The sequence below is a fragment of the Podarcis vaucheri genome, assembly GCF_965113315.1.
Source record: "Podarcis vaucheri genome assembly, chromosome: 17".
NCBI classification, from domain to species: domain Eukaryota; kingdom Metazoa; phylum Chordata; class Lepidosauria; order Squamata; family Lacertidae; genus Podarcis; species Podarcis vaucheri.
This window is the reverse complement of record NC_138755.1, coordinates 35,312,189-35,324,322: the sequence shown is the minus strand read 5'-3', so window position 1 is coordinate 35,324,322 and position 12,134 is coordinate 35,312,189. Positions and strand designations below refer to the sequence as shown.

General features: G+C 44.9%; 1 protein-coding gene across 2 annotated transcripts in view; it reads right to left on the bottom strand.

Annotated features, from left to right (window-relative positions):
- The window catches only part of NCBP1 (nuclear cap binding protein subunit 1), a 29,191-nt gene extending 21,110 nt beyond the window's left edge, over window positions 1–8,081 (bottom strand). Inside the window, exons 1-4 of one of the 2 annotated variants that reach the window (XM_082204760.1) lie at window positions 7,887–8,081; window positions 1,816–1,904; window positions 1,601–1,701; window positions 264–420 (exon numbers count right to left, since the gene is read on the bottom strand). In XM_082204760.1, the coding sequence (XP_082060886.1) occupies window positions 264–420; window positions 1,601–1,701; window positions 1,816–1,904; window positions 7,887–7,920 (381 nt within the window). In that variant the 5' untranslated portion in view covers window positions 7,921–8,081. Of the gene's footprint in view, window positions 1–263; window positions 421–1,571; window positions 1,702–1,815; window positions 1,905–7,886 lie in introns of those variants that run through there. The other variant, XM_082204761.1, reaches the window with a different exon arrangement.
- Window positions 8,082–12,134: the final 4,053 nt, after the last annotated feature.

Below are 12,134 nucleotides of genomic sequence, written 5' to 3'. Positions count from 1 at the left end.
AATCTACCTGCTGGATCTTAATCCTTTGTGTGCCGTCAGTGTCACGGGGATGCTCCCTGAATGAGCACTAAAATCACACAACATGCCATGCCACTAGCACTGTAGTAAAGCTACAAATAGGTGGGCAAGTGTGGGTTTGGATGGGTGCATTGGGGAGAAAACGAGATTGAGTTTTCCACAACTGCACCCTGCAAGATGAAAGGTAAGCCCTTCAGATTCACTGGAAAGGAAACTAAAGGTTGTAAGATGCAAAAGAAACTTACTAAAACCACAGCTTCATTATACATGTTGACTTTGAAACACTCTTTGAGTTGACGTATCATGGCTTCTACAAACTCTCCGCCAAAATTGTAGTTCCTTGCGTTCAGGAGGCCGACTAGAGTAGTGTAAACCGTCAGCTTTATGGGTAACAAACGTGCCCTGATTTTTTTTTCCCATTAAGGAGGAGACACAAACACCAGGCATTAATTCAGATTGCAAACATTGTGTTATCATTCTTCAACATGGCAAATTCAAACCGTTAGGTGGGATACAGATATTTTTTGAACTGAAGAATCTATATCCTAGAACAAAGTGAGAAAAGGCTCTGCTTGAATTTGCCTTATTTTTGAAACTCTCCTTGGAAAACTAGAATGAAATACATATAAATCATGCAACATGATCTAATGTGTTTTTTCCTCTTAGGGTGAAATTCAACATAGCACTAAGGTGATCATACCACAGCGCAAGTATTTCTGCTTGCCCAATGGAATGATCACCCCACTCCTCTCCCTGCATATTATTTGGGGGGGTGGGGGGGTCTCCTGACCCTCCAGAGCAGATTTGGGGGAGAAAGCTCCTTTGCAATATCAGGAGTCCTCGTGCCGTCTTCCGCTAGCAGAACAGGGCAGTTGAGTCCGGCCTTTAGTTCAGCTCCACTGTAGAGTAGCAGTGTCTCTCCTTGTACTGCAGGGCACTGCTTGAAAAGAACAGAAGAAACAGGAGGCAGAGCAGGAGGCAGAACTGAGGCAAAGTTCTTACACTTTCCTGGAGCACCTTGAAATATCTCCCAGCAATCTGGAACTACAAAACATGCCTCAGTTGATTGCTGCAGTCAACAGACCAACTGTGGCATTTGCACTGCGGTGTATGTGGCTAAATGATCAGCAATAGCACTCCAGAAAGCACACACGCAAATACACACAAGGCAATACAGTGAAAAAAAGACATACCAACACACTACTGCTCACCTCATCATTGCCACCCATTGCCAACAACCACCTCAAAATATTTGGCAAGTGGTGCACTTTTAATAAAAACCTGAGGTCCTTTTTCCCATTTCTGACCATGAACCGTATGCACATTTACTCAGAAAGGCTAGGTAATGATTATCAGCTCAAAAACTTTCTGCCTAAGGTAAACAGACTACTCGTTTTACTCAGTTTGTTCATTTCCTCCCTGAGATTTCCTCTCAGTTTCAACATCTAAGACAGAAAACATCTAGGACAGAAAATTAATGACAAACATACACAAATATACAACGTAACCTTATGAATGTTTAAAAGCATTTAGTGTAGGTAATACATTATCACCTGGATCCATAAATCTTTTGCATACATACACTGTACAAAGGATTCTTAGTATCTTGCTTTTGTAGTTTGGTAAATCTGCCTCCAAGACGCCAGCCAGGCCTTCCAAGTTACTCTCCAAAGAAGAAGTACTCTGAGAGATTAGAAGAAGAAGAACTCTGTGTAAAGGTATTTGCACTGCAATGCACAATTTAAAAGCTTTTAAAACCACACATGCAAAACAGTATAAAGCTGCAGCCCCTCATACCTTTTCTCCTACTCTGCATATTAAGGATTCCAGCCGCTCTTCAATTTCAGATGGTTCAGATGTTCTCCTCCTCTTGTGTGGCTGCCCTCCTGTATCAATGAGATAAAGCAGAGGAGAGCTCAGCCCACAATATCTTCCAGGCTGATGCTTCACTCTCAAAGGTAGCAACAGCCAGAGACCATCAGTGAGGTGGTGAGCTGTTCATCTGGCCTTCCTCCATCTCTTGAGAAAGCCGGTCTTTTTGCACCTTTGGTCAGCAGAGAGAAGTCTGCTCAATCTACCGGGGGGGGGGGGCTATATCAAGACCTCGGCCAATAGGGGTGGCACCCCCCCCAAAGGGGAGCGACCTTAGGGAAAGGCAAGGGCCACAACATCATTTTCTCTGGGGATAGCCTTGCTCTAATTGTTTCAAATCCTGTTTCAACTGGTTTTTAATGTGTTTTTAAATTTGGGTTTTTTGTGGTGGTTTTTTAAATTGAAGGACGTAAATTGTGGCTGGGAAGAGTGGAACTGGGGAGAGCAGTGGGGAGGTATGGTATGGGGGTGGGCTAGGCCTGGTAAGGAGCAAACGGACAGGCAGCCACACTCCCTCCAACCTGGGGAATTGTGATTGTCCTATCATCCAGCTGTCAAGTCTGTGCCTGTTGCTGTTGAATGTCAGACTGGCTTTGAAGAAGGCCTCTCTCATCCATGATCTGACTGTGGATGAGGAGGCCGATTTCGTTTGCATCACTGAGACCTAAGTGAACAGCGTGGAGTTGGTCTTACCCAGCTGTGCCCACCTGGGTATCAGGACACCATCAGGGCAGACTTGAGGGTCAGGGAGGGGGAGTTGCGATAGTCCAGATATTCCAACTCTCTGTTCAGACTCTCTGTCCAGTTGAGTGAGGGCCCAGAGTGCCTGTCCCTGATGTTGGCCAATTCTGGTTTACTGGCTGCCTTGCTGCCCAACAGTCCCCCTGCCTGAGCTGACAGAGTTTGTCTCGGAGGCAGTGTTGAGGACTCCCAGACTGCTGTTGTTGGGGGTCATCCATGCCAAAGCAGTTACCTCTGGGGTGGCTCAGGATTTCATGGCTGCCATGACAATCATGAAGCTGTCCCAGTATGCCTTTGGCTCAACACATTTGGTAGGTCACACTCTGGACTTTGTTTTCTCAAATGAGAAGGGAAAGGGTGATCCGAGAGTGGGGGATATTGACACAAGTCCTTTGTCATGACCAGATCTCTTCCTGTTGAGATTTAGGCTCTCAGTGTCTTTACAGGTGGGAGACCTGTAAGAATGGATGGACCTATGAGACTGATGGATCCAACTGGATTCCATATGGCCCTGGGGGATTTGCCAGCTGGTATGACTGGTGCTCCTCTTGAAACCCTGCATGACTTGTGGAAAATCTGGATGGCTTGAGTCATTGACACACTCACCCAAGCGCTCTCTCCTGTTTTGTGGAGCCTGCTTGGCTCCCCTGGTATACTCCAGAGCTTAGGGAGGAAACAAGCTGAGAGACAGCTAGAACGTGAGCGGGGGGAAACTCTGGTCAAATGCAATCAAACCTTGAGCAGTGAAGGGAGCAAAGGCGGCATACTTTGCTGCCTTCATTACAAAGCTTTTGCAGGCCGTGCAGGGCCTCTTACAGTCTGGCCTGAAGGAAGTGGCAGAACCGATGGTATCTCACTGTGACTTGTTTGCTAAGCATTTTGAGAATAAAATTGCTTGCATCCACTGGAATACTGAATCCACTCAAGGAGTATCCAGAGCAGTGTTAGAAACTCAGAAAGGGAAGCTAGGCACCAAACTGCACCTTAAACCTAAGTTACTATCGCCACAACAGAATGTCTATTCGCCAGGGGGTTGGACCAGATGGGGTCTTTTCCGGTGCTACAATTCTATGATCTCAGCTACACTGCTTGACTGCAGCTTGCTCTTACAACAATTCACTTGTCCCAGTATGCAAGAAGGAGAAACACACACAGTGGAAATGGAATCAACTATGGACCAAGCAGTCGTTTTTAAACTGTGGCCTGTGAGATTCATTTGGGTGGCCTGTGGACAGGCTGCAACACAGTCAAATATATCTGTACTCAGCCCTGCACTTACTTTCCTTGATGTGATGATAGAGAACTGCATGTGAGTCAGCTGGCTCAATGGAGATGTCAGCCACCAACCCGGCACCCAACAATCTCCACGTAGTCGCAGTTGGACCCACACCAGTAGCAAAAACATGCCTGGCAAATTTCAAACTCTGGTCCATAGCACTGTCTGGTCCTGTTGTGTTGGATGAGTTTCAGTCGGTACGGCTTGAGGGCATGGACAAGGTACTTGGATCGGTCAAGGCAACTACTTGAACTCTGGACCCTTGGCTGATAAAACTACCAAAGAGGGGACAGCTGGCTGGGCCAAGGAGGTGATTAGTGCCTCCTCCACAATGCCACTGAAAAGTCGCTTTCATCCCTCCCCACTGTTCTGAATGTCCTATGAGTGGAACTCCACCCACATGATGTTCCTGCTGGCAGAAAGAAATGCAGGATCCAAGCCATTATTTATAGAGCACCTGGAATGTTCTAGTTGCTGTCCTAAGATGAAAAGCATCCAGCACTCTGCCCACAGGCTTACAACTTAACAGGCACAATACAAAAGGAGGGAGATCAAACAGAACAAGCCAATTCAGACAAAAACTCTTTGCAGATATAAAATGTTTGATGCCTACGTGGAAAAGTTCTGGGAGAGGAGCAGCCAAAATAGCAGTTGTAGCTAAGCTGATGTGAGTGGGCCATGCTGCCTCTGACCCTGCCAGGAGGAAAGCAAGACCAAAAAACCCCACCCCTATTGAGAATATAGCAGGGCTCATTTTAAAGGCTTGAAGGAAAGGAGAGTAAGCAATCAACCTTTTATTTCCAAAGGTCAAGGAGCTAAACAAGGCATGCAAAACTGAAATGCATGTATATAAACCAATCATTTTCCATCGCCAATCGGAAGTGAAAATGTTAGCTGTCAACATAGTTTTAGACTACCACCTCATTGTTGTTGTTTAGTCATTTAGTCGTGTCCGACTCTTCGTGATCCCCTGGACCAAGCACTCCTGTCTTCCACTGCCTCCCGCAGTTTGGTCAAACTCATGTTCGTAGCTTCGAGAAGTACTATGTACTTGCATAGTAGTATTCAAATGACTTAATAGGTGGCACCGGTCTAAATTACAACACAATCCTAACCATGTCCTAATTAATTCAATGGGGCTTACTCCCAGGCAAGCAAGGTTTGGATTGCAGTCTAGGTTTAAGTGACTCTTAAAGTGATGGCTGATCTGTAAATAGCAACAATCTTAATGGGTGATGCCAAAGAACAGCAAGAAACTGTTCCATGAACAAAGCTTATCAGCATCTTTTAACAAGAAGATTAGTTAAGGGAAGAAAAGCTACCCAACAGACAGAGAAACATAATATTCTTATTTTGCTTACAAATTCTGAATCTAAAGGAAGAAACACTGAGCAACACCAGAATAACCCTACATTTGGATGAAAGCCTCTAGAGCAGTTTCCCACCCAGTTAGCCTCCATATCCTTCCATATTGACCTATATATCACGGAGCCCCTGAGCATATAGGAAAGGTCTCTGGAGGACCTTCTAGGGTGAAGTTCAGCTTGAACTGGCCCTGAGGGAGGCCTGTTCCATACAACTACTGCATCCGTGCAAACTAACTGGGCCCAACACTGCAAGCAGCTTTGCACTTATAGGGAAAAATAATAATGTGAAAGTTTGTTAGCCCTAATATTTTTGTGCAGGAAATGTCGATAGGCTGTCTCCACAGACCAGGTTGAAATCGTTTGTTCTAGACCAGGGGTTAGCAACCTTTTTCAGCCATGGGCCAGTCCACCGTCCCTCAGGCCATGTGGTAGGCCGGACTATATTTTGAAAAAATTAAAAATGAACGAATTCCTATGCCCCACAAATAACCCTGGGATGCATTTTAAATAAAAAAAACATATTCTACTCATGTAAAAACACCAGGCAGGCCCCACAAATAACCCAGAGATGCATTTTAAATAAAGGGACACATTCTACTCATATAAAAACACGCTGTTTCCCAGACCATCCGTGGGCCAGATTTAGAAGGCGAGTGTGCTGGATCCGGCCCCCGGGCCTTAGTTTGCCTATCCATGAACTAAAGAATGCCTGACAAGTCTGACAGATTGCAAAGGCGTTTTGAACACCTCAGTTATTTTGCCAAATGCCTTCTGCTTTCAGCTCTCAAAATTAAGAGTAAGACAAGAAAATCAGGCACTCTTTTCAAAGCTCAACACTAAACTCCATTTCTTCCTTCTATGGAAACCCCACCACCAAATCCTATACTCATACAAAACTTCCTGCCATTCCTTTTACCACTCCTTCCTGCTCACACTGAATGAGGACAAGCCAAAGCTTATTGAACTGCTAATGGATTATCTTATTACTTAACAATGGTACCTTCTATGATATCTATGTTCCCAAGACACAGAAGAGGAGGGAACTGCTACTACACAATATGTGACATGGTACTAGGACACCAATGAAACACAAATGGTAATTACAGTTAGTTTTCTTTTCTTGATAATACAACTTGATTACTCTTTACTTGGCTGCCACTAAATTGTGCACTCTCTGCATAAAAAAGTACTTCGTTTGAGTCAGCAACAGATGGCATGGAAATCGTCTGTGAAGATAGTTTATTCATATTTGAAAATGGTCACTTTATTCTACAATCAGCAAACGGTGAAAATGCACATGACCTGGGACAAAGGGGTCTTGGCCCAGGGCTGGGACTGGGCAGCCACAACACTCCCAGCAATAACCTAAATAGCATTTCCACCCATTAAACAAACCACACATCTACCGCATTTCTTCCCTGTCCTCCGAATAATCCCTTTTCGTCAAATATATACATTAGTCTTACATTCTCTGGTTGGAATTGTTCATTTGATAGAGCACAAGACTCTTAATCTCAGGGTCCTGGGTTTCGAGACCCGGGCTGGGCAAAATATTGCAGGGGGTTGGATTGGAGACCCTAGTCGTCTCTCTGCATATGATTCTATGTTGCAACCAAGGTATCTTTAGGGTTAACAACACATACTCATGCCTGGGGGGGGGGGGCTCGGTCACAGTCTCCCCTAAATAAAATTAATCTACACCAGGGTTTCCCAAACTTGTGTCTCGTGCTGTTTTTAGACTACAACTCCCGTCATCCCTAGCTAGCAGGACCAGCGGTCAGGGATGCTGGGAATTGTGGTCCAAAAACAGTGCGACACCCAAGTTTGGGGAAACCCAGATCTCCGCACCCCTTAAATCCCCCACTCCTTCTTGCAGGAGGCCCATTGGCGCCCGTAGTTCACAGGCCCTCTCTCTCTCTCTCTCTCTCAGGTGGGCATCGAAAGAAGCCCTTTCCCCCAGCACCTGGCCAAGTGCTGCCAGCCAGAGCAGACACAACTGGGCTGGCCAAGTGCTGCCAGCCAGAGCAGACACAACTGGGCTGGCCAAGTGCTGCCAGCCAGAGCAGACACAACTGGGCTGGCCAAGTGCTGCCAGCCAGAGCAGACACAACTGGGCTGGCCAAGTGCTACCAGCCAGAGCAGACACAACTGGGCTGGCCAAGTGCTGCTAGCCAGAGCAGACACAACTGGGCTGGCCAAGTGCTGCCAGCCAGAGCAGACACAACTGGACTGGCCAAGTGCTGCCAGCCAGAGCAGACACAACTGGACTGGCCAAGTGCTGCCAGCCAGAGCAGACACAACTGGGCTGGCCAAGTGCTGCCAGCCAGAGCAGACACAACTGGGCTGGCCAAGTGCTGCCAGCCAGAGCAGACATAACTGGGCTTGGCATTGAGTACTGACAGAACTCGGTCTGTGGCGCCTTCCTGTGCAAGTTCAATTTAATAAAATAAATATATTTTATGCGCACGGTGTTGTTTAAAAAAATCGAAAAGTTGGCGTGCGGGAAGGCGCGCGCCGAGGCTGCCGTTGTTCCCCGAAGCACGTGCCCCAAGGACGGGTCCCCTGTGGGGCCAGGCGGAGGGAAGAAGCGGCCACCCCCGGACTCTTCTCACCATCGTTCTCGTCGCTGTGCCGCCTGCGCGACATGGCCCGGCTCCCGCCTCGCCAGCGGCGTCCAGGCGCGGGGAAGGCTCTGCCGAGGGCGTCCCGCGAACTCCCAACCGCCGCTCTCTCGCCGGAGGCCGCCGCCGCCGCCTCACAACGCCCGCCCCGAAACCGCGCGCGGAGAGCTCCGTCCTCCTCGCCTCCCTCCCTTCCGGTAGCCGCTCGCAGGCTTCTTCCGGTAGCCGCAGACTGTGGGCGAACCAGCTCAGCTCTGAGGTGAAGGGGCGGGACAGGAAGCGAGCAGGAGCTCTTCCGGGGCAGCCAGGAGTAAGGGAAGGTCTGCAAAGTGTCGGCCTTCCCCGGGAACGAACGAAACGCGCAGAACCGGTTTTTTTTTTATGTCAGCCTTCTTTGGACTCATGTTCCATGTTTTCATTCATATCGCAGTTTTAATTATTATTTTTATTTGGAGTCCTGTTTCATTTTTTAATTCATATTGCAATTTTAATTATTTTTCTTTCGAACCGTTCAATTTTTTAATTCATATTGCAATTTAATTTTTCTTGGGAATCATGTTTGGTTTTTTAATTCATATTACAATTTTAATTATTATTTTTCTTGGGAATCGTGTTTCGTTTTTTAAATTCGTACCGCAATTTTAATTATTATCTTTCTTTGGAATCGTATTTCATTTCTTAATTCATATTGCAATTTTAATTATTATTTTCATGTGCAATCAGGTTTCATATTTTAATTCATATTACAATTTTAAGTATTCTTTTTCTTGGAATCGTGTTTCATTTTAAAACTATTATTTATAAATAATCCTTCACCCTGTGATACAGCGGGTGGCGTTTTGCTGCTATTTGATTTTTAAAGAAGGCAAACATTTCAGTGTAGGCTGCAAAATCAGAACATACCTGCAAGGTGGAAACAGGCTCTAAATTCAGCAGCAGCTATCTCCAGGTTTGGTCTTGAACTCAGACCAAGGCTGCACTCTTATCATGGAATCATAGAGTTGGAAGGGACCCCAAGGGTCATCTAGTCCAACCCGCTGCAATACAGAAATCTTTCGCCCAACATGGACCTCTAACCCACAACCCTGAGATGAAGAGTCTCATGCTTTACCAACTGAGCTATCTCTCACCTGGGGGCATCACATTGAACTTTATAGGAAATGACACATTACTGTTCAAAAATTTTAAAAATCCCAGTGTGCTGTGGTCAAGGATCCAGGTCCGGGGTATGACTATGCAAATAAGAGTAGATTTGAGTGTCCCCATATCTGTGGCACTACAAATCACAAACACACATCTCCAAAAAAATATCCTTTATGAGGTAGCAGTGTCTGCTTTTCACTTAATTTTTCCTTACTTTGTGTAATACCCAGCAGCCCAATGAAGCTTGCTCACTATACTGTGGACATTTTGTTTGGGTCTGATACTGGTATTACTCAAGTGTGGATTTCAGAATTTTCTTACGCACATTCAGATTATTAAAAAGTAGACATGGTTAAGATCGCGCTATAATATTGTGTCTGCTCTTTGTGTATTTTTTCTCTTGATTTGACGCCATGTTACACACACACACAAACACACACACAAAATGCTATTTTTCTAGAAAAATAGGTGCCGGTATTCACCATGAAGTTGTTACAGTAAGTGTCACACTTTTAACAACAGCAAAGAGGTGCCAGTACTGCGTACCATTGGGTATCGTCTAAAAAAAGGACACTGTGTGTGTGTGTGTGTGTGTGTGTGTGTGTGTGTGTGTAAAACAAATTATCGAATGTTGAGATTGTATTATTATTATTATTTTTAAAAAGGTCTATATTTCCACTTGTCACCTTTCTTGGGTTTGGTGAACTTTTTCAAATATATTTGTTAATTAAAGATGTTAAAATCAAAACAATTTTAAAATAAATATATATTTATTCTTAAAGAGACAAGCACAACAAAATTTAGTATTCAGGTGTTGACAAACGTAGCTTAAAATACACAGAAGACGACACCTGGAAAAAAAATCCATCAGGGTTCTTTCATCCATTCAATATACAAAATTTAAGGCAGATATATGTGAACTGATAAACTCAAAATTAAAATTAATAATGAAGACTCCACGATTGGTTTTTAAAAAATCATTTGAAATACACTTTCTTTCATTTTCTATTAATCCATAAAATTACAAAATAAACCATTTATTACACATTGGAAGCATAATTTGTTATTTGAAGTACGTGGTTTGTTTCTCTAACCTTTTGCTGCAGGTTCTGCTTAACGATATCAATATGGAAATACTCAGTAAAACTGGCCAAATCTATTATCAGGCAAAATCCATCTCATAGGAAACTGGGAAAATATTCTTTTGAGGTGGAGTTTGCCCGATAATGAGCAAACTGCATTTCTCTGACCGGCTTCACGCTACTCTGCTCTTAATTGAAAGTTTTACTGAGTTTCTGCGCGTTGCAAAATGTCTGCATCATTTTAGCAAGTGAGACCTGCAGCGTGCAGAGTGTTCCTATCTAATGGACAATCCTGTTGTGTCTCTGTATTGTCTGGGATTGAGTGGAGACTGGCCAGAATTACCCACTCCCAAGAAGCCGGCAGCTGCATCTACATGAGTTTAGCCTCTGCTCTGGGCTTCTCTCCTTCCAAACAGACACCCCCAAGAACAGTAATTCAGGCAGAAGCATAGAATTGCAGAGTTGGAAGGAACCCAAGGATTATCTACTCCAGCCCTCTGCAATGCAAGACTATGCAGCTCAGGGCCGGATTGAGGTTTGATGAGGCCCTAAGCTACTGAAGGTAATGGGTCCTTTATATGCCCAGCTGTGCTTTGTCAACAATAAATTTTCGCTGTTTTTTGCATTGAATATATGCTGTACGGTCATTTATGGACCTAATAGGTATCTAAAGCCATTTGCACAAAACAAAATATGTATTTTATCAAAGTAATTGATATAGAAATGAGCAAACCAGTGACAGTGGCGTAGCGTGGGTTGTCAGCACCCGGGGCAAGGCAAGTATTTTGCGCCCCCTAACCCGTGGATTTGCGCCCCCTAACCCTAACCCCCACAGATGTTGCGCCCACTGCGGCCGGCCCCCCTGCACCCCCCACGCTACGCCACTGACCAGTGATATTTTAGGGAGCAGGCAGGGCCCATTACTTACATCATAGGAGCGTACACAACACAAAACAAAACACTGTTGCTGTATGTAGGTTTTATTTTGGGTTTTTTTAAATCTTATATTTTGGAAATGTACATCCAGGTTTTTTTCCCCCTTTAAATTTTTTGGGGGCCCCCAAGAGAGTGCGACCCTAAGCTATATAAGCTTGTTTGGGCTTTTCTGGCCCACGTAGGACCAGTCTGGATAGTTGGCCTTGGTGAAGATTTGACGTTCCCCCCCAAAAAAAACAGTTTTTGATCTGGGCTTCCACTGAAATGAGGCTGCATTTTAAGTAGTATTTTAATCTTGTTTTGAAGTTGTATTTTAATCCATTGTTTTTATACCTGATGTTAGCTGCCCTGCACCCGGTCTTGGCCGGGGAGGGAGGGTGGGGTGTAAATAAAATTAAATAAATAAATAAAACTTTGGCACTGTCTATCCCATAGAGGGATCGAACCTGCAACCTTGGTGTTATCAGCACCACGCTCTAACTAACTGACAAGCATAGAGAGTGGGCTCCCCTGCCACATAAAACCTCTTTCGGTGGAAGAGTGAAGGATGGCACTGCCTCCAATTTGCATTCAGTTTTGTTGTTGTTGTTTTAAAGGAAAGGCTGCTTCTGCTATCAGAAATTTTGGAAATACTGGTTTCAGGTTCCAGAGATTTGCCTGTTAGGATGTCCTTATAGGCTGCTAGCCTTTTCCCCTTGCAGAGAGAGCGCCACCCTCACCCAGCTTTTGTCTCCTCTTGCCATTGCAGGCTTGTTGTTGTTGTTTAGTCGTTTAGTTGTGTCCGACTCTTTGTGACCCCCTGGACCGGAGCACACCAGGCACTCCTGTCTTCCACTGCCCCCCGGGGTTTGGTCATTCTCATGCTGGTAGCTTCGAGAACACTGTCCAACCATCTCGTCCTCTGCCGTCCCCTTCTCCTTGTGCCCTCACAACATTATAGACAAACAAACACATAAAACAAACAAACATAAATCATAACCTTATTAAAAATTACACTTACTAACATTGTTAAGTGACTTCCTCGCTTCCCCTTGGTTGGATTTCATTGCATGTCCTTCTAACGGTTTTCCAAATCACA